General features: G+C 31.7%; 1 protein-coding gene across 14 annotated transcripts in view; it reads right to left on the bottom strand.

Annotated features, from left to right (window-relative positions):
• The window catches only part of Cacna2d1 (calcium voltage-gated channel auxiliary subunit alpha2delta 1), a 467,177-nt gene that overhangs the window by 161,760 nt on the left and 282,297 nt on the right, over positions 1 to 23,120 (bottom strand). For all 14 annotated transcript variants that reach the window (XM_058585488.1, XM_046464140.2, XM_046464143.2 and 11 more), the window contains exons 5-6: positions 20,684 to 20,725; positions 2,324 to 2,453 (exon numbers count right to left, since the gene is read on the bottom strand). In XM_058585488.1, coding sequence (XP_058441471.1) covers positions 2,324 to 2,453; positions 20,684 to 20,725 — 172 coding nt within the window. The remainder of the gene's footprint in view (positions 1 to 2,323; positions 2,454 to 20,683; positions 20,726 to 23,120) is intronic.

Here is a 23,120-nt window from a genome sequence, read left to right as displayed (position 1 = left end):
CACATATCACTATGATCTAAATCCCATCTAATTCCAAAAAATACTTAGATATTGTGAGTGGGATTATAAAGAAGTTAAATAATGTTTAATTCTCATGTAACACAGGAAACTACATATGCACAATCTCTTGTTTCTAATAGAGAAAAAAATTATAAAATCATGCTAACAAAAGGGAGAATCTTTCAAAAAATAGAAGGCAGATCTATAGAGCAGAAGAAGAGAACAATGGGGAAGGGCAGGAAAGGGGAAGAACTGAGGGATGGAGTTGACTAAATTAGGCTCCCTGTATGTATAAATATATCACAATGAATTACAATGTATATATGACTAGAATGCAGCACTTAAATGATAATAGAAGGAAGATCAAAAAAGTAGAAAGAGATCCTGAGGAGGGAAGAGAGGAGGGAGGGAAACAGCACCGAGGGTTGACACTGAGAAAAGTACATATGTATTTATAGATGTATCAAAATGAACGTCCCTATTGTGTATAACTAGAATGAATAGAAAGAAGAACTATTTGAAAAAGGCAGATAAAAAAATCTTAAAAGAATTGATAGTATGAAAACAGCATGTACCTTTAAACATTAAAATTGAGAAACAAGGATAGGGGATACAGTCCAGTACTAGAGCTCTTGCCTACTTTACAGGAGGCCCTGGCTTCAATCCCCAACCCCACGGGGAAGAGAGAGAGAAAAAGAGAGAGAATTGTGAATAATGTGAATAAAGTAATTTGATAAAACATGGAATTTATGTAACAAAAAAAAAATTTACACGTATTTAAAGCGTTCCTTTAAAAAAATAAGCTCAGAGTGAATCTACAAATAAAAGCTAATTTATAAAGTCCCATTTGTTAATCCTTTGTGTCTTAATGAATTTGAATTGTAATTAATAATAAATGCTTACATGCACTTAACTTGAGAACTTAAATAAATTAACTTATTTTATCCTCAGATGATCTTTCCTAATCAGCCTCATTTTATGTAATAAGAAAATCCTTGCCAAGAAAGTTGACGGATTTTACCAGGGAAATATTGTTGTTAAGGTTTAGACTTGAATTCAGGCAATCTGACTCCAGGACTCAGCAATTCTGGATATACTCTGGGCGCTTGATATATTCTACAGCCCCCACATTATGGACAACATAAGAAACATATTTGTAAAAACCTCAAGTGATTCTTTCCCTTTATTCTTTACTTATATCTGAAGGCATGGTCCAAGGTGCATGAGGGGGTCAGAGGAAAATTTGAGAATGGCTAACACTGAAGCACAGGCCATGACTGAGTCAAGCCCCTGTCTCCTGCATCACTGCTTCTCCTCATGGAAGACCAAGCTGCCTTAGCAGAAAGCCTGTGGAATCCTCAGCCTGTGGAATCAGTGCTAGAATATGGAATGTCACTGAACAGGCCTTCTCCCTGGGCCTTCGCATACGCCCTCCCTTCCTCACCATGAAGCCTTCTCAGCTAAGCCTTCTGGTCACTGGTTTTCTATTTCTTTAGTTCTCCTTCTCCTTCTCCTTCTTTTTTTTCCTCGACAACACTCATTTTATGTTGGGCCCATAAACTACTGGAATGTGGGTTCTTTGTCCTATACCCTAGGGTAGGCAAAGAGGGACAGAGACAGACTGACAGGCATGGCAAGAAGGCGTAAGGACTGCAGAGTGTAAACTCTACAAAATCCCTTTGCCAGTTTGGATGTTTGTATAAAAAGATTGTTTTATGTGAGTGTAATATATAGCTGCATTGTTTCAATTTCTAAAGAATGTATCAATATATTTTTGAGAGAGAGAGAGAGAATTTTTTAATATTTATTTTTTAGTTTTCGGTGGACACAACATCTTTGTTTGTATGTGGTGCTGAGGATCGAACCCAGGCCGCACGCATGCCAGGCAAGCGCACTACCGCTTGAGCCACATCCCCAGCCCTGTATCAATATATTTTATAAGTTACTGGTTGTCCACTATGAAGGTAGAATCATTTATTGGACAATAGATGTGAAGGAAGTCTCTGTGGATGCAGATATCCCTACAAAGAGTCACATAGTGAAGCTACATGAACAAACTGTTCATTCAAATTAGGCTTCTTTTACATAAATCAGCTTGCCACAGTACCCCCACATCAGCATCCCTAGTTCAGGAAATCAAACCCATGGCTTTGCACAGGCTAGGCAAGTGTTCTATCACTGAGCTACATCCCTAGGCCTTTCACAGACTTCTATAAGATTTGAAAATGAGACAGTGCTGCACTTGCTCCTATTTTTCAAATATGAGATATATAAATAGGCATGAGCACAGTATTCCAACAGTCATTCACATTCTTTTACTTACAGCCCTCATAGATGTCAGTGGGAATATGGACTGCTGCATGCTGATAGGATATTTGTCGTCCAAAATTAGCATCATCGATAAAAACAGGTTTAATCCTCTGGCTGCCTGGCTCACTATCATTTTTTTCAGGCTACAAAGGAAAAGATAGATAATAAATAATTTTATAATTTATGCTAACATAGATATTTTCATATTTACTTTTCATTTGGTAAATATTTATTCTACAAAACACAAAAGATCCACAAGAATATTTTTTAAAATATTTATTTTTTAGTTTTAGTTGGACACAATATCTTTATTTTATTTATTTATATGTTGTGATGTGGATCGAACCCAGGGCCTTGCACATGCTAAGCAAACACTCTACCATTGAGCCACAACCCCAGTCCCCACAAGAATATTTTTAAAGATAATTCCATGATGGCACTGGACACTCGAATTCCCATTCAAGTATTAACATTCACATTGCAACAAATTCACTGTATTTCTCCAATGTTGAAGTTATTTGGGAACCACTCAGACCTTTCTCACATAAGACATTAACATGCACATTTAAAGAAAAGGATAAGTCCCTTTAAATACAAGTATTAAAACCAACCACTTGAAATAAATTGCACAACTTATGGTACTAAATTTATATTGGTTACTTAAGGATAACTTGACTACAAACGGTACACATGACAGCAATCAGGCAGCAATGAAAGATTATTTTGTCAGATTCCCTTGATTTTTTCATGTTTTCCATGTGTCTCAATTTTTGTGTTAAAGAAGAAAGTATATTGAGAAAGAAGAGATCCACTATAAATCTAAACACAATTAAATCCTAAGTTCTGCCAATTTGTTTCCTAAGGTAGGAATTCAGATACAATCAATAATGATTCAAGCAAATTCCACAGGAGATTAAAGTCTAAGATTAATTTTCCATCTGCTGGAACTATGCTGGTGAGGCAGAATTACCTTGTTGCCACCCAGACCCTTGGCAATAAACTAGAAATTTTATTCATTTACTGAAAATACATCTGTAACTTTGTGTTCTATTTATAGTAAACACTATTTTTTCAGTTGAAATAGTCATTTTTAATTCTTCCTTAACTGAATATTTTAAAAAGTAAATTTAGGCCTGTTTTTTAGTTCCTTTACTATGGAGACTGATTTCTATATGTCAAAGGTAATTACCTCAAAAACAATTGAAAAAAAATTCACAACACTTGACCATAATATATCACACAAAAATCCAATTTGACAGGCATACAGCAATACTAAACAATAGAGAAAATTGAAAGAAATAACCTGAAAATGTCCTAACATAGTTTGCAGAAAATGGAAAGTCAGTAGTTCTACAAAGATGTAATGGTGTCCAACTTTTCATATCATATTGAAAGTTTAAATGACAGATAACACATTAGAGTCCTCAAATATTTGAAAACACACCCATGTCATTTTTTCCTTGGAAAACTAAACTCTAGAAATACTAGACAAAATTATGAGCGATAGAGTCCTTTTTATTTTTACCAATAGCTTTTGAAGTTCCAGGTAGAACCTATCACTAGGTCATAAAGTCAATTGTCAGATGTGACTAAGCTATTTTTGTAAATGAAACACTGAAAGAGAATATGAGCAAATACTCATAAGAAGAATTTTATTTTATATCACTCCTGGAATGATGATCAATGTGAGTGCAGCATGCACACAAAAGCATATGGGATTTGTGTTGTAAAACCTATCATTGGTACAAATTGTGAAAACAGAATATTGCTTTTATACAGGTGGAAGCCACAAATACAAATAATTGTTCTCTCATTAACAAACTGAATTTACAAAGTAATAAGACTGAATTTGAAAGTCTAAAATTTTGCAAAATGTCCACATTCAAGAATCACTAATTGCTAGGAGCAGTGTCTCATGCCTGTAATCCAACAGCTCAGGAAGCTACAGCAGGAGGATTGTGAGTTCCAAGCCAGCCTCCACAAAAGTGAGGCACTAAGTGACTCAGTGAGACCCTGTCTCTCTATAAAATACAAAATAAGGCTGGGGATATAGCTCAGTGGTCAAGGGCCCCTGAGTTCAATCCCTGGTAACAAAACAAACAAACAAAAAGAATTACTAATTATTCTCTTTTCTAAACAGAGGTCAGCTGTGTATAGCACAAAGGAGAAGAAAGGAAAGACAACAAAACAAAGAAATAGAATAAAATAATGTGCTGCCTAACTTACATAACACAATAGCCTTGATACAATGATTAATAGATAAAAGGAGAGTGATACCTGAGATTCTTATTCTTGGATTCAGTTATGTATTTTAAAACAGTTTAAAATTTATTCCATTTTGTATTCCTTGGAACTCTTGACTTGAATAATAAATAGAATGACACAATAAAACAAACCACCCACATTAATAACATAAACTCCAACTAATGAGTGATGGAACTATATGTTTCCTTTATAAGCATTATTCTAAATTAGTGAAAAAGTCACAACACTTATTTTAAAGTGCTAGTTTCTCAATGCACAGCCATTGGGAAAGCATCATTAGTATCCAGTGAATTTTATAGAATGCAGATTCTCAGGGCCCAACCCAGACCTAGTCCATCTCAAGGAGCAAAAGAGGCACCCAGCAATCTGTATTTTAGCAAGACTTCAAGGTGATGCTGCTGCACACTAATATTTGAAGTCCAGTGCTTCAAGATATGAACCACTAAAACTAGGTACATGTGATTATTTAGAACTCCTCATGATAAATTATTATTATTTGGAATAAGCATAATAATAGATGCCTAAATTATATTAATTTCTTCTTGTACAGTTTCATTATTTGTGGATAATAGATGACTGCAAATAGTAATATGGCAAATAATATTTGTGAAAGTGCGTTTGTTTGTTAGTTTGTTTATTTGGTTCCAGGGGTGTTTAACCACTAAGCAACATCCCCAGCCCTTTTTTTATATTTTATTTTGAGACAGGGTCCCTTTGAGTTACTTAGTGTCTAGCTAAATTGCTGAGGCTTGCTTTGAACTTGCAATCTTCCTGCCTCACTTCCTGAACCACTGTGATTACAGGTGTGCACCACCACAGCTGGCTCAAAGGGTGTTTCAAAAGACAAGTCTCTTGAATTTTTCCGAGGGATCAGCACCATCCTCAAATAAGCTGGGGAAGTTTTGCACATCATATTCTTCTATTAAGAGAATAATAAGCACATTAGTATATCCAAAGTTCTGAGGTATTCTGCACTAATGAAACTGTGTTTGACCTAATATTTTCAAGCTTATTTGACCCTCTCATTCTTTTTCTCTAATACCCATCATGAGGAACACACTTATGTGCAAAGGTACATTAGAACATATAGACAACAGGAGATCTGTCTTCACTCTGCTACATTAACAAAATATTGGACTTGGATCAGTCACTGTTCCTGGTAGAATAAGTTCTATTGGGCTATAGATAGATCCTTCACCTATGAGACTATCTGACACTTGGAAAGCATCGTCCCCAGCAATAAAGCAACATATCAAAGGGGAAATGTCTTTTGAAAGACTCTTCCAGTTGATTCTAATGAACTCTTCTAACATAAATTGAATGCCCAAACTGAAGGATCCATAAAGTAATTTTCAGTTCTGTAAAATTATACTCTTATGTCTAGAGTTCTGGGAAATATATTATTTGCAAGTGTATCTTCCCAAAAATCATATGTACATATATTTTTCATACATTCAGATACTTAGAATGTAAAAGGCTTATGAGATAGATAGTATATAAATAATACATTTATGAGTTAGTGTTAAAAAGGTAGATATGTGGCAAATATTTCATTCAGTCACTCACCCAGAAAATATTTATTGGGACAGAAGAGGAGAGTAAGATTTATCAATGTTCAGAGAAATGTTATTCAATATCTAAATCAGAAAACATTAAATGTTCAACAACAGTAAAGTGGTCATAATAATTATAATAGATACAATTCATCTTTTAATAAATAATATAAGATATATATGTATACATATATATATGAGAGTAATTACACTAGAAATGTACTCAAACTCTGTATTTGTTTAAAATGATTAATTTATGAAAGACATGTTAAACAAAAAGAAAAGGAAAGAGAGATACAGGAAGAAATGAATAATGTATATATGGTAAATGTTACTAATATTATTATTGGATTTGAGTTATAAGGAGTTATTTCTTTGTGCTATATTTTTTTAAATAATAATATTAGCATGAATTATATTTTTAGTGAGAAAAAAGCTATTGAATTTTAGTTTTAAATACTTTCTCTAATTATACAAAGTATTATATTGTTAAAATCCCTCTTAATTTCATGTGAATCTTTTTACTTTTGAAAATTAGCAGATTTAAATACATTTTATGGATATTCTTACACTTTTAGATTACCATATAAAGGAATTTTAGGAGAAACTTTACAATTAGGATTTATTTCTCAAAATATGTAATTATGCTTCAAAATTTACATTAAACTGTAGTTGCTTAATATATTAAAGAAAAATACAACTGTTTTTCATGGTTCACTCTTCTGTAGTCTAAATAAATCAAAATAAAAGTATTAAATGTTTAAATTCAACTCATTTATTTAAGCTTTTGAAATTATTGTTACTAATATTATCATAATCCACATCTTTAGTTATCTTGATATTATGGCAGGATATAGTTTAATTGAAATATAGCAAATATGAGGCACAAAGGAATGGGATGATATTCTGGAGAAAAAAAAAAACTACACTGTGTTAATTAAACATGTCAAATTATTCTGCTAAAACAAATATTTCTGTTTTTCAGATAACACAAAAATAACATCTCTTCTCAATGTTCTTTCAAAATATCTTAAGTCTGTAGACTATCACACATAAATATGCACAAAGAAACTGAACAAGTAGACTCTCAAATATATTTGAACATATTTGGCTAAAATACAGAAGTGAAACATGTGATGCAAGATTCACAGACTATTCTTCTCAATATAATTTGTTATTAAATAATAGACTAGATCACTTAGATATTGAGGTATTGGCTAATGTTGAATGGGTAGGTAATCCGATTTAATAAGCACTGCATATTAGCAAATCTAATTTGGATACTCACAATAATTTTATGCAGACTCAAAAGGCTCTTGCATACTTAATATACTTGTATCAAACTAAAAAATGTTTAAAATTAATATTTATAATAAAATAGATTTTAAATATTCAAAAAATATTTTCTTATAGAATGATGTTCAAAAAACGTTTTACCTGCTTTGCACAAAAAAAAAAAACTAGTTTAATAATTTTGTACAATTCAGATTGAATATACTCACTACTAAACTTAACTATAATCACACTCTGGCTACATTTATCTCTTATGTCTATGTTATTTTTATGCCCTATAATCTGAAAAACTGTTGTTAATACAAATCATTTACTAGACCCACAATAGAGGTGTTTCTATGTCACCAATGAAGGAGTTAAATCAATGGGCTCTTGTGTGAGGAACCAAATTCTTTAATAAACACATGTAATATAGCCTTGCATATGCCCTAGTACCTATATGTCTTTAAATACATCTTATATTTTTACAGCTATTTCATAGCTACTGTTTCCAAGGGGACCTACAACTTTTATAATTCAGACATTATTGATTTTAGAATTCCAAGTCCTAATGGTATTTCCAAACTTAAATAAAATTTTAGATATGTAATATACTTTTGGACATGGCATTGGAGTCCAAGATAAAGAATTTCTAAAGGTAGGATTCATTTACATTTAAAAGGAGCACCAATTCTGCACATTTTAGCATAGTGGCATACTGTTATTAAGAATATGGATTAAAAAGTAAAGTGGCTTCTATAACCACTAGTGCACCAGTGGCATTTGAGAATCCAGGATTGGCCCACTAGTTCAGGAGTTCTACACGTTCTGACTCCTATAGAGAAAAGTGTACTTTTTAGTAAATTGTTTGGATGGATGAGAAATGAAGACATAAGAATGGAGCAGCAGAGCTGACCATGCCTAATTAAAGATGAACAGAAAGAAATAAAGGTGGATTCTTCATCTAATCAGAGCTATTCTACTTCAGTAGTAAGGCTAGGTTGAATATTAAACAACCTAGTACAGTGACAACACTTTAATTGGTTCAAGTTGCTATTTTCTCCTTGAGGATGCCTTGACTATAGAAGTGGTCAATAGAAGAATAGATCCAAAAAGGAAATATACATTTAGTGACACTGAATAAATATACACTAAGGATTTAAATAAAATTATTTTACCTTCACTTTATGGAAGCTTAACAGTAAGAAAATTTAAAAAATTAAATGGTGAATTTAATGCCATAATATCCTTGCAAAAATACGTAAGTGTGGCTAATCATGCTTAATGTAATAAAAATATTCTTTTTTATGGATTTAGAAGATTTTTCCCATTCTTTAGGTAATTGAAATATTACAACTCCTTATATTTGCCTTGCAGAAAATCTATAGCATTATTTCTTCAGAGGCAATTCATTTAACATACTAAGAAAAGAGTATTTTGAAATTAACATGAAATGTATATTTATCACACCAGTGATCAAAAGAACATTGAATAACTCTAGTTCTTAGAAATTAGATCCACTGTTAAGTCTCCACATATTCCTCTACTAATGATTATGATATATAAAAAGAAGAAATTAATAGTCTATCAAAAGCAGACTTTGGGGAAAGGAAGGGAACAGAAAGCAACTGAAACAATTCTATGACACAAAGACAATAAGCTAAAAAAATTAATTGTAGGTAATACTAAGAAAAAAATCAAATATTTTCTAAAGATGAGACTTAGTTAAAGGTAAGTATGAATATGACACACATAACTCTGAACTAAACCAGGTCAAAAAAGATACTACTCACTACTCACTGCAATATCTACTTTATTAAATTTAAAAGGCAAAAATAGGCATTCTTCAAATACATCTTTGGAGGTTTCTGATGAGGATTATTGTGATAACATTAAATTAAAAGTTGCAACATAGAACCTGAGTATATTCCTGAAATGAAATTGACTTATTTTTAGTTTGTGTGGTGGATAAATGGCTGCAAATTGGTTATCACAGAACCTAGCACAGAGTAAAAAGAGGAACCATTAGAGTTGTAATATGGTGAGTATTATGGAAAAGAAGTGTTAGAGGATAATTGAAATTTCATATGCCATATGCAATTTTCAAATGACTAGCATCAGAATGCAATGTGCTATCACATATATGTCTATGCTCTGTCTAAATTTACAGCCTATATTTTGGGATCACTCTAATAGGATGTTTCTACCAATACATTGTGAAAAGCTCTATGGGATTTCAGAGCATCTAAAAATTCAATATAGCACTCTCTAAGAAAGCCATGTAGCAACATACACTACATTAAAAAAGAATATATATAAAGGATGCAATACTACTTCAAAGAAAAAATTTAAAAATAATATTATGATAGACAACACTTTTAAAAACACTGTTCAGGTTAAAAAAAAAAAAAAAAAAAAAAAACCTTTGCAAAAGAAAATGTGTCTATCTCCTTGATATCTGAGGCAAAGATTGGCTAAAGTCATACAACTGAGAACTAGTCAAAAACCTGTCTCTAAGATCCTGAGATCTTACCATAAATGCCAGTAATCTAGAACAACTCAGAACCAAGGTTTAAACAATCTTTGCCAAGAAAGCAAATACCCAAGAGTGTAAAGCATTAAAATCAATATGAGGAACAATTTTTGAAGGCAGCCTCAAAAACGCAATGTACTAGTCTCATAGAATGAGTTTGGAAGGGTTCCCTTCTTTCCTATTTCATGCAATAATTTGAGGAGTATTGATGTTAATTCTTCTTTGAAGGTCTTGTAGAACTCAGCTGGGAATCCAACTGGTGCTAGGATTTTCTTGGTTGGTAAGGTTTTGATGGAGTCTTCTATTTTACTGCTTGAAATTGATATGTTTAAATTGTGTATGTCCTCCTGATTCAGTTTGGGTAGATCATATGTCTCTAGAAATTTGTCGGTGTCTTCAAGATTTTATATTTTATGAGTATAAATTTTCAGAATAGTTTCTAATTATCCATTTTAATTACACTATTTTAATAGTGTACATCGTGATATTTCCTTTCTCATCATAAATTTTAGTAATCTGAGTTTTCTCTCTCTTTCTCTTCATTAGTGTAGCTTAGTGTTTATCAATTTTAAATATTTTTTGAAAGAATCACCTTTTCATTTTTTTTTGGAATTGTTTCTTTGGTTTCAATTTCATTGATTTCAGGTCTGATTTTAATTATTTCATGTCTTCTATTGTTTTGGTATTGAATTGTTCTTTTTCTAGGGCTTTGAGATGTAATGTTAGGTCATTCATTTGTTGATTTTTTTTCATTCTTTTAATGAATGAGCTCAACACACTGAACTTTCCTCTTACTGCTGCCTTCATAGTGGCCCAGAGATTTTTGATATGTTGTGTTGGTATTCTCATTTCCTCTAAGGTTTTTTTTTTTTTTTTAATTTCCTCCCTTGTTTCTTTTGCTATCCATTCATCATTCAATAGCATGTTATTTAGTCTCCTGGTGTTGGAGTAGCTTCTATTTTTTTTTAAATTTTATCATTGATTTCTAGTTTCATTTCATTATAATCTGATAGAATGCAGGGTAGTATTTCTATTTTTTTGTATTTGCAAAGAGTTACTTTATAGCATAACATATGGTCTATTCTAGAGAAGAATTCATGTGGTGCTGAGAAGAAAGTGTATTTGCTTGATAATGGATGGAATACTCTATATGGCCATTAAGCCTAAATTATTAATTGTATTATTTAGTTCTGTAGTTTCTTTGTTTAGTTTTTGTTTGGAAGATCTATCCAGGGGTGAGATAGGTATGTTAAAGTCATTATTATTGTGTTGTGGTCTATTTGATTCTTGAGATTGAGAAGGGTTTGTTTGATGAATGTATATGCTCCATTGTTTGGGGCATATATATTTACAATTATTGTCTTGTTGATGTAGGATTTCCTTAAGCAGAATGAAATGTCCTTCTTTATCCCTTCTGATTAACTTTATCTTGAAGTCCACTTTATTTGATATGAGGATGGAAACCCCTGCTTGTTTATGCAGTCATGTGAGTGATATTTTTCCTCTGACTTTCACCTTCAAACTGTAGATGTGTTATCACATTAATATTTATAATTTTGTTTTTATGTAATAGTTAAAAATAAGATTTAAAATACCAGTACTGACGGCATTGCATTCAATTCACTATTCTGTCTAATATCAAATGTATGATTCAAAACAAGTAACTTAAGCTCACTAAATTTTACTCTCTTTACCTGAAAAATATTAAAATAACAACAGTGTGTGCCCCAAAGACTTACTGTGAATTTTATTTCATAAACAGCATACAAAGCATTTACTATGTGGTATAGAATAAGCATATAAAATTTAGCTATTACTTAATCCAAACATACTGCATCCAATACAACTAAATCATTTATTTTAAGTGCATGAATATAGGAAACACAGAATAAATCAACTATCATACATAAGTAATTAATATTCTATCTCTATGCCATCATCTACTGGAGCATTCCATATCAGTCAATATTGGAACCTGAAAAATAAAGACTGCATATTATAAGACACTTAAAAAACACACTGGAAAATAAACCTGGTCTTTGATTTTTTTCTTAATTAGAATATATTGTATTGCTGTATAGGGCATATCCCTACAAGTTCATCCCTACCACATCATTCTAGAATCAAGTTTATTTCTTTCTATAAAATAAAATCATAAAATATTAGGCTTTTAAAAAGACATTTAGGTAGGACACTATCTTAGAATTAATTTTAAAATGGACAAGACTCATCTAAAAGGAAAATAAATAGCAACATAAATATGTAAGGGAATTCAGCAGACTAGCCAAATGTCCCAGACAGGTCAAATTTTTAACATAATCAATACCAAAAAATACAACAAATAAATCAAGTGAATTTACTGACATAAGAATTCCAAGTTGAACTTCTTTCGTTTGGATTTTAGTCAGAAACATAGATCTTAGAATTAGGTTAATAAGGGTTTATAGAGATCTGATTTCTTTTTTGCTTACTTTGGGAATTAAGAAAATAGTGTAGCTTGCTGGATAACTCAAGCCTGGGGAATTTGCTTTGATAATCTTCAGGGACCTTAAAGATTCATTGGAACAAATGTTACTAAAAACTTAAAATGAAAAACCTAAATAAATTTCCAAACTACAGAGAATTTAAATGCAGATTTTCAAATATAGTTATTTCATTTGTAGTTTTTAAATTTTATTTTGACATTTTTCTTTATAATTTCAATATGTAAACTCTAAAATTAAACTTCAAGATAAACAGCTGCATTGTGTTTACATATTTTTATAAGTGTTTTAGAAGATTCAACTATGATTTTTTTATTTTGTATGTGCACTGTCTTAAGTTACGCACATGCTTGCATCACATTCATAACAAAATAAAATACATATCAATCTAATACCCTTTCATTATTTACATATTTACACACACAAATCTACTCAGTACTTAAACCACTTCATGTAAATCTTAAGTTAACTGTAATAACAATAATTTTGAAATGACATTCATTAACAGTTCTGGATTATACACTAGAACCAAGAAAGGTTCTAAATGCTTTATATGCCATAACTAATTTTTTCAATAACTCTAGTAGATTCATACTGCTAGCATCTATACATACCAATTGAGTGAAAAACACAGTATATGACCTTGCCAATATCATCTAGCCAGAAAATGGCAGAGCTCAGATGCAAAACTGGGCAGAGCAGTTCAGGGACAATCTCTTGCCCATAACACTCCACTGCCCTCTAATCCTTCTTACAATGTATACAGGTACTGTAAATTTGCTGTTGTTTACAAGAAAAAAAAAAGAGTTGCCTATAGAAGTATAAACTATTTAAGCAAAAATAGATGAAGGTGTTATGGAAATTCATTATACTATTCCCTTTTATGTATATTTAAAACATCTTTCCTGACAAAAAATATGGAAATATTTTTATTGAAACATGAGACATATTTTAATGATATAGCCTCTTTAGAAATAAAACCCAACAAAACTACTACCTAACCTAGTTACATAGAGCATGGGACAGAACTTTGCTTTTGATGGAGTAATATAATAAGCCTGAGTTCAAATTTCATTTACAAATAATCATAAAAATGTAGACTTGAAACCAAAAAATCCAGATCCTTATAGCAGTAATTGCAGACACATATTCTAATTCTGCTATTTATTCTCTTGCTGGAACCAGCTTTGAACATAGAAGAAACCACAGTCTGCTTTGATGTATCTCTTAATCCCCATGGCTCTTTCTGGGGACCAAGGAGAGGAGGGGAAATATAAGGGAAGATGAGCAAATACTTTCTACTAATACTACCATCTTTGTGGCCAGTCCCATCACATGGCCAAAAGAAAATAAATATTTATCTTAAAATTTTATTGAAATATAGTATATATTAAAAGTTATCTTGGCATTTCTTCCCTTAACTATGTTTTCACCAACCTTGAAACAAAATAATTTTCATGCCTCCATGCTTAGAAGGGCTTTCTTACTTACTTTGCAAATATGGCAACTGTTTAAGAAGTACACATTTTTACAAACACTATTAAAATAATGTTAGCATTGAAACACATGTTTAATGAGCATTATCTTAATAAATATTAAATAATATGAAAGAGACAAAATGAATAAGATGTCTGCCTCAAACAGCTAATATATATGACTGTAGTTATAGCATTGTACCATTAAACCCAGTAACATGTACAAGTTACTAAGAATACCCATTGGAAGGAATGCCATTGGCCACCTAGGAAACCTGCACAAGGCTTCAAGAAGGTGTTTGAACTGCTTTTTGAGGAACACTTAGAGTTTGATTAGAAAAATTATAAGACATCGTATTCAGGTAAGTAGAAGAGTAACTATGTTGACATTACCTTCCACAGGTTAAGCAGACACACTAAAGATTGTGCTAAATTTCCAGTAAGGTTATATGTGCTTTCAAGCCTTCCATGAGAATTATAGCTCACCAAACAGCTTAGTTCAGTTATACTTTCATTTTTATGTCAAGAGGAATTTTTTTTCAATGAGTACCACTATAATTTTTAACATAATATACATTTCTAAAGAGATATTAATCCTAACTCTTATTTCAGCACCTACTTTTAATCAATCTGGTTGTAAGCATTTATTTTATTGCCACAAGATGAATAGAAATAGCACTAATCTAAGTAGAGGGATGTAGACATTATAAAATGTATAATTGAGGAATTATCTTAAACCTAAGTCCTTGAAGAATTTCCATCCTGAAGGATAAGAGGGTTAGAGTCCAAAGGAGTAATTTGATAACCTTTAAATACTTGTTTTACCTTTCAGTGAGGTCATGTATCATCATTTTAATGAACAAAAGCAATAGATTATACTTCAGCATATCTTTCATTATATGAACTGGGTGACACACCAGCATAATACATATAGAATAGCAGTAGAAACAGAAGGCTCTAAATGTAATCCTTATTCCAACATGTACTAAACTCATGGCCTTTTTGCGTGATTTACATATATTATGAAAGCTAGTCTTTATTCCCAAGTTACTTTCATCCTAAACTCCCCAACCCCACCCACATCTTCCCTGCAGAATCTTAAGTCATCTTACCTTATTTATTTTATTATTTTTATGTTGTGTAGATGTGTGAAGCAGGCTGAGAATAAGACAATAGGGAGAGGTGGGATTGTGACAATCTGGAGAATGTGCCACATGAAAAGGTATATTTACTATGTTTTAAACATTATTTCAGCACACCAAATTATATCTGCAGTTGAATCTGGCCTTGATATATATATATAGCTTCACACTTGTTGGGGAAATTTCAGCCACTTATTTTCAAATTCCACTCATAAGCTAAACATAAAACTCTATTCTAGGCCACTCTCCTAAGCAACCACACTAAATATTTAGCTGCCTACTAGAGATCTCTTCTTGGATATACTTTAGCAAGTTTTTGGTATAAATGTTCTTGACTTTTAAAAATCTTTGCCTATCTGCAGTAGGCCCTCAAAATCTACAATTACACATGTATATCTTTGTAGGCCCAAATGTTGTATTTCATTAAATCTGTAATGATTCTTTCTAATCCAAATGCTGACTGGATCTTTGTGAATACATGATTTATGGTTTATATCTTGGCATTTTGACCTCCAGATTTATTATCTTTCTTCCCATAATTTTTCTTTTTGACATTTTGGAAGAATTTCTCAAGTTTGCTCTAAGCATCGCTGATGAATAATTCACACTGTGGAATTCCTTCTTCCAAAGAGAATTTTGTTTTAGAAGTTTTTGTTGATATGTTGGATTTTTATAAATCACTTGCTCAATCACTTGGGGCAGCAAGAATATATTTAATGTTGTTTTTCTTTTTTACTGAAGTAGCTGAAGTAAGTATCTCAGAGACTATCATGGCTCTGTGTCTTTTTTTAATGCTTTTTTTAAAAAAAATTTTTTTAGATGTTGTTGGACTTTTATTTTATTCATTTTATTTATATGCGGCACTGAGAATCAAACCCAGTGCCTCACACATGCTAGGCAAGCTCTCTACCACTGAGCCACAACCCCAGCCCTTGGCTCTGTGTCTTTAATGCTACATATGCCATTTCTAGTTTACTAAATCTTTTGTGTATTCCACCCCTTGAATATTTCCTGTTTTATTAGTCTAAAATGAAGAAACAGCTACCTAATTCAGGACTGGGAAAGGGACAGATGATACCCTTGGTTGTTTTGGTTTGGGGTTTTGTTTTGTTTTGTTTTGTTTGCCCAAGCATTCATCCTTGCTGCTTGCCTTTTCATACTATAACTAGAAATCAAAGAATGATATAAAACATTTGATACAGTTCTTGGCCAACAATTGTCATTCATTAAGGGCAAGTATTTTCTTCAAAGTGTATGTTTAAATTCCAATCCTCTAAACTGCAGAGCCCCTCACAGGTCTGGGCTGAGGTTGGTGGTGGTAATGAAAATCAATACTTAAAACAAAACAAGGTCTGCAGGAGAGAAGATATTCTTAAGCTATTTCACAACATGCAAATTCAAACTTCAACTTCAACTCACTGATTTGTTGAGAAATAAAACTTTACTGGGTGGCTACCATGTGTTAGACAGTATAAGAGCTATGTCAGCTGCTGTGAATACACAAGAAATGCCCTCAGGAAACTTAATTGGTACAGAGAGATCACAAGGGAACAACTTACAAAGATCAATTGTGCCTCCAAGCATAAAAAACCATTTCTGCACCAAAAGTTGGATCTGCTTAGGAAAGTTTCTAGTGAACTTTTTGCAGGGTCTTAAATACCATACAAAGTCAGAAATAAATTATTTTAAGTTCTAGACAACGGAAGGATTATAAATATAATGTTTTGGTATATTTACATATTAATAATAATTATGCAATTAAAGATAGATATAAAAAGTAGAAATATTAGATTATTTCGCTAACTCAAATATACATATTTGAGAACAGGGTCTAAACTTGGATGATGGTCTTAGAGAAGGAAAGGAAATGCTTTATGTAAAGGTATGGAGACAATGATAGATATTCTCCTAGTCATGGGAGTTGTAAAATAAATTAGATTCTGCTAATGCAAAATTCTTGGGGAAAATAAAACAGTAAAAACAAAATACAAAAAAAAAAAAACTTCAGGATTTATAATCTTTTAGTCTACTTCAGGTGGCATAACATTTTAAATAAAATTTTGTTCTCTGATACTTAAATCACCACTGAACTATACTAAGGTCAAATTTACTAATTGACAATATTGTCTCAATATTTAGTATTCCAATTAGTTCCATTGCTTAGTTAGATGTTAGATTTTCATTTATGAGATGATACATTCACATTATACACTCTTAAATCACCAATTTTTAATAAAGGATATAACATTATATAATCGGGAAAAATAAAAGTACACAACTAAATACATAAGCAGAAAACCCAGGATGAAGAACAGGGATGATGAGCCAAAATCAAACTAAACCTATGTGATGGCATTATGATTTGTGAACACCTGAAATATAAAAACATCAAACAATACACATACAAATCTAGGATTAGAGCAGCCAATTAAACTTGCCTATATGGCAAAAGTTTTGGTGAGAACAAATCAACTTCATCATTCATGTAAGTCCCACTTCTTCAGATAAGTAATAACCTTTGAAAATAATTGTAAACACAGAAAATCCTGAAGTAGAATATCAAGTGCAACATTTCCTTATGAAATTTAAATACTTTTCACTGTAAAATAAATAAATTTCAGAAAACAGTTTGATCATAGTGATCAAAACATGAAGTGGGAGAAATTAGAAAATGTATAAAATCTATTTTAAGGTAAGAGAATTTTTTCTCTAATTAAAGATTTTAATATGTTTAAATGACAAAAGTCATTTAGATGAGTGAGTGAAGTGTTAGCATTAGCTTAAATATCTCAGGAAAAGCAAATTGAAGGTATGTACAGAAACTGGTAAGTATCTTCCAATCACTACCACCCGCACCCCTTCTCCCTTAAGTAACAAACCTCTATATTTTACTTGGGTATCCATGCCCATCCAAGTGGGGGAAAATTATCGCCTACATCCTCTTGCTATTAGATGGTCACTAAGTTGTAGAGGGTGCAGAAAGAAGTGTCGAGGTGCAACCTTCAGAGCATGCTCTTGAAGGCAAAGGACTTGTCCTTCCTTCCCACTTACCTCCTCATTATCCAAAATGCAAATAAAAACAAAATTTCAAAAAAACAAAAAATAATAATAATAATAAAAAAACATTGTAGACATAGGAGCATCAGTGTTGACAATAAACATTGAATAGGACAGCAGAAAACTAAAATAAGGACCTCAGGGCTTGCATGACTGTAAGTTGCCCTCTTAGCCCTTGAACTCAGAATGTTTAATACTGGAGTGAACTTTAGAGATCATCTGCACTGCCGTATCTTGCAGTCAAGTATTATAAAAATTTAATGCCTATGGGCAGACACAGTTTTAGGACTATTCTAGTACATGAGTTAGTCTCCAATTCCTAATCTAGTTCTTATTAAATAATAGTTTACAAATTATTTTGGCATTCTTACTATTTGTATATAAAACATTGAAAAATTCTACAAATGCTTTCCAAAATTTTTAAGTTTGAAATTTAAAAGGTGACATTTCCTATTCAAGTTTTGATTAACTTTTCTACATTTCATCTTGGGCCTAAGAAAAGAGAATGTATAATTTTTATACACAAAATTCTAACTCACAGTAGTATTATCCATATTTTTTAGATGAGAAAAGACAAAAACACATCATATGTTCAATAAGTTCACTTCCATGACTTCATTTCTCAGACTGTTATTTGAATATCTAAATGAATATTTCTGTAGGTAAACTATGCAAGTAAACACTGTGTACAATTCAACTGTTCTATATACATAACTGTCCAATTTTCTACCTCCATTGGGCATGTATGTTTTGAAGTATTGTGATTGAAATGGGGTAGTACTTACTAAAAAGTCATGTCTAGATTTGTGCATGATTATTAGAATCTTAGAAAAATGGCACATTTCTTTCTGTAAAAGAAAAATAACTTCCTAGTTTATAAGCAAATCTGAGAAGTAAATAAACTACTCTGTTGATATAAAACTATAACTTATTTTAGTACAGAAAAAAATGCATTTGCTGTATCAGTATCATTATCATGAGGCAACACTTACTTGGAGGTTTGCATATTAAAAAATCTATCATAATTCCACAAACTAAATGTTGAACAGAAGTTGCAATTTATAATAGACTGCCAGAAAGACTGACAATTCTACATGAATTTTCAATGACCATATAATTTTCAAATAGTAAATACTAATTTTGATGATGAAATAAACACTCTAAAAATGTATTTATTTTGACATCAATCAATATACTATTAAAACATTTTGTGTTAGCTGACAGCTTATCTATAATAAGCCTCTACATCATGAAAATGACACATGCACTCTTCATAAGAGAAAAACATATCACTAACAAATTACCTATATCTAGAGGAAAGAAAATAACTTTATAAACAACAGTTCCACATCTACAGATAAAACAATTTCATCCACATTGTTATTGTAAGAATTAAGAGAATTTGTGTAAGATGGTTTGCAGTCTGCAGGCAAATTTAGTGCACAATTAATTACATTATTCAGAAGTATTAGCAGCAGTGGTGCAATCTGAGAAGCTGTGACATTTCAGCAAAATATATTTTCTGTGTTTTCCAAAATTTTTTGACGACCAGCTCTACTTGTTTTTTTCTCTACATTCCCCTTAAGTTGTTGGGAGAAAAAATGCCATAAAATAGTATAGAACATTTTTTAAATTCAGATTTTAAAAATGTCTGAATGACACTAATAATTTGATTATATTCATTTTTATTTTGTTCACTGATATAGCCTAAGTTCATAGGTGAGTACTTAAAATACAGGAAGGCCATGACAAATGCTTTTGGATAAACAACTGTATCTACATATATTCTTTTGCAAATGATCAAACATGTAAATTTAAAAACTTAAATGTATACTTTATTTTGTAATTTTGAAATATTTCCACCATATCTAATTAAAATGTCTCCTCAATGATTATCCAGAAGTGACAATATTAGAAGTAATTCATTAGTGCTGAAATAATTCATTTTCACAAATAATTTGAAAATGTCAATTAGAGTCATTAATTTAAAAAGTCCTAAGGATGAGGCTTTCAGTATAGTTTAGTGATAGAGCACTTACCCAGCAGAGGAGAAAAAGGAAGGAAGGAAGGAAGGAAGGAAGGAAGGCCGGCCGGCCTAACATGTAACCACTATGTTTCAAAGACTGGACAGCAGGGCCAGTTACAGAGCTTCTGGGGTATCTTTCACATTATAGTTGAAATAAATCATTCTCAATAATGTAGGCAGTTCACACAAGAAAAGAGGTAAGGTGGCCCTGGTGACAGGAGCCAGGAAGCAGAGATGAATGGGATCTGATCTTTGTATTCAGCATTACCAATAGGATGCAGAGTATTCAAGGCAATGCACTGCTTTGAGATATAGACAGAGTACAGTGGGAGTTCAGATCCAGAGAAACACATGGATTTCTACTTAGGAAAAAGCCAGTAACAGCTGGTAAAAACAACAACAACAAAAAAATCACATAAACACTAAAATTCATCATTACCTTGCTAGAACTAAAATTTTGTTCATGCTGTATACTGTTTTCTTAAAAAGTAAACCTACCAAGCTCAATTTGCTCTCTAAATGCAGTAATTTTAATTAAGAACTTAATGTAAAAATTTTAATACTCACATCAAGATCATCCTTGGCATTGTAGTAGACAACTTCATTGCTCTACAAGAAAGAAAAGAAGAGTGCTTTACTGAGTAGAATAAAACAGAATACTGGATCAAACACTATAAATATTTTAAGCATGTTTTAAACAATAAACTTCCCATAATATTCCTTTCTCAGTATATTCCACAGAAATCCATAAAGATCAGTCAATGTTTATAAGAACAGATTAAAACTGTATATCAGTGGTGTTAAAAAAGCACACCTTGCATTTGAGAAAAAAACCTCAGTATAGTACTGGAATCATGTGTCAAATGCATTATTGACATCATGGATAAACACACACCTATATTAAGAAAAAACAGGATAACTTCAGAAGCAGGTAATACAAGCACCGTACCAATATTCTGTTAAAAGTATGATTTAAAAAATACATACATAAATATATTTAAATCTCCAGTATTAAATGGATTCTTGAAAAATGTGTTATCTATGCAATATTGGTAGAAATTTCCTCATGAGATTTAGAAAGCAACTGGATCTAGATAGCAAAAAAAAAAAATCTGTTTATCTAAGGCACTGCAACTCTCATATTGAATCTGGATCTAGATAGCAAACAAATATGTTTATCAAGGCACTGCAACTCTCATATTGAATCTAAGAGGTGAAATGACATTGGATTTTCAGCAAGAATAAATATGAATGGGCAATTTTGCACATAAGTGTTGCAGAAATATACCATAAATATGAATTAGGGCTACAAATGGGGCTACAGAGGGACAATGGAAAAGGGAGGATGAATAAAATGATTGTCGAAAAACTTTAAATTCCTATTCTTGTGTCTGAGACCAGTGTGTGCACCACAAGAATAAAACACCTATGCTGGTTTCCCTTTTTCATCTAGACGTAGATGCAGTCCCTGTCTTTGGCAGTAATCTGAACACTCGGTAAGAATGTTTTTTCTCTACCTCTTAAATATCCACCAACACCAATATTCTAAAATTATATTAGAAGCAGACACAAAATATAGATTTTTTTTAAGAAAAGAAAACTTTGGGGAAACTTAGTAAATATATCTCAAAGTATATTTTAAAAATTGCTGGTTATTAATAGATGTCATGGAAAAAGTATTTAATAGTCATGGCATTAGAAAACAGCAACAATTGTCACTTGAGGGCAGGACTCCACAAAGCTTCAGTACATGACTGTACTTATAAATCTCTAAGAGAAAAATATGTTTTGCTTTGTTTCCCAATTTGTTTGATACAGAAGTCAGTCCCAGCCCTTTTTATTAGAAAAATACTCCATGAGACTCAAGATAAATAAAATATAGGTTTCTCTGAAGAACAAAGAAGATCTATATGAATATTAGAAAATATGATTCATAATACTGAATGAAACTGAAGGACTAGAATTTCATTAGAATCGCTTTTTTTTCCTTTTAAAAAATTAGTGCATTATATTTATACATGATATCTGAGTTGATTTTGACATAATTAGCATAAAATATAATTTACTCCAATTCAATCCCTAGTACACCCCTTACTCTCCACTCCTCCTACTCCCTGTTACCTTTCATCTATTCTACTGCTCTTCCTTCTTTTCATTTATAGGGTTTTTTTTTTTTAAATTAGTACTTTATAGATACACATGAAAATAATGTACTATTTAATTTGATTTTTTTTGGGTAAAGAATAAAGTAGCTAGAACTGGACACGGTGGCACCTGCCTATAATCCCAGCAACTCAAGAAGCTGAAGCAAGAGGATTGCAAGTTCCAGGATAGCCTCATAACTTAGTGAGGCCCTGTCTCAATGTAAAACCTAAAGGCTAAAGTTACAGCTCAGTGGTAAAGCACACCTGGGTTCAATCCTTAAAATCAAAAAATTTTAAAAAAGAGGAAGTACATAACTAGAGTATTTTAATATGCACAAAAATTCTAATTCCTGAAATATTTCTTATACCACTTATTTTGTAACAGGAGTCAAGAGTCAAAATACCAAATCAGAACTCATCACATACACAAACCAAGAGAATTATCTAAATCCACCTGGGACCCTAACCTAATTACTAGTTTATTGATCCCACTTGCAACTCTGTAATTTATACTTAGGAGGCAATTTTCAGTTTAGAATATAGATTCTAACAAAAGTTATACGACTGAATAAGTTTATCTTCATTTTATACTTTATTTTCTTCCAAATGCTTGCTTATATTTACAGAAGTAGAACATGAAGAAAACAAGGTGAAATAACAGTATATTTCAAGCAGTTCTCCAGCATCACCTTTTCAACAGATACAAATTCACTTATACACACATCACTATGCCAAGAAAGGCACATAAGATAAATGCATCTACTCTTACTTCCTAGGTTAAAAAAAAATGGCTATAGATCATTTACATAAGACAACCTGGGTTTGTCCTATGATTACACTTGGCTCACAGTGCTAGAACT

This window comes from Marmota monax, unplaced genomic scaffold (assembly GCF_021218885.2).
Source record: "Marmota monax isolate L192 unplaced genomic scaffold, Marmota_monax_Labrador192_F-V1.1 WCK01_AAM20220418_F8-fsc00065, whole genome shotgun sequence".
NCBI classification, from domain to species: Eukaryota; Metazoa; Chordata; class Mammalia; order Rodentia; family Sciuridae; genus Marmota; species Marmota monax.
The sequence above is the reverse complement of the archived record's forward strand: the minus strand, read 5'-3'. Positions and strand labels throughout refer to the sequence as shown.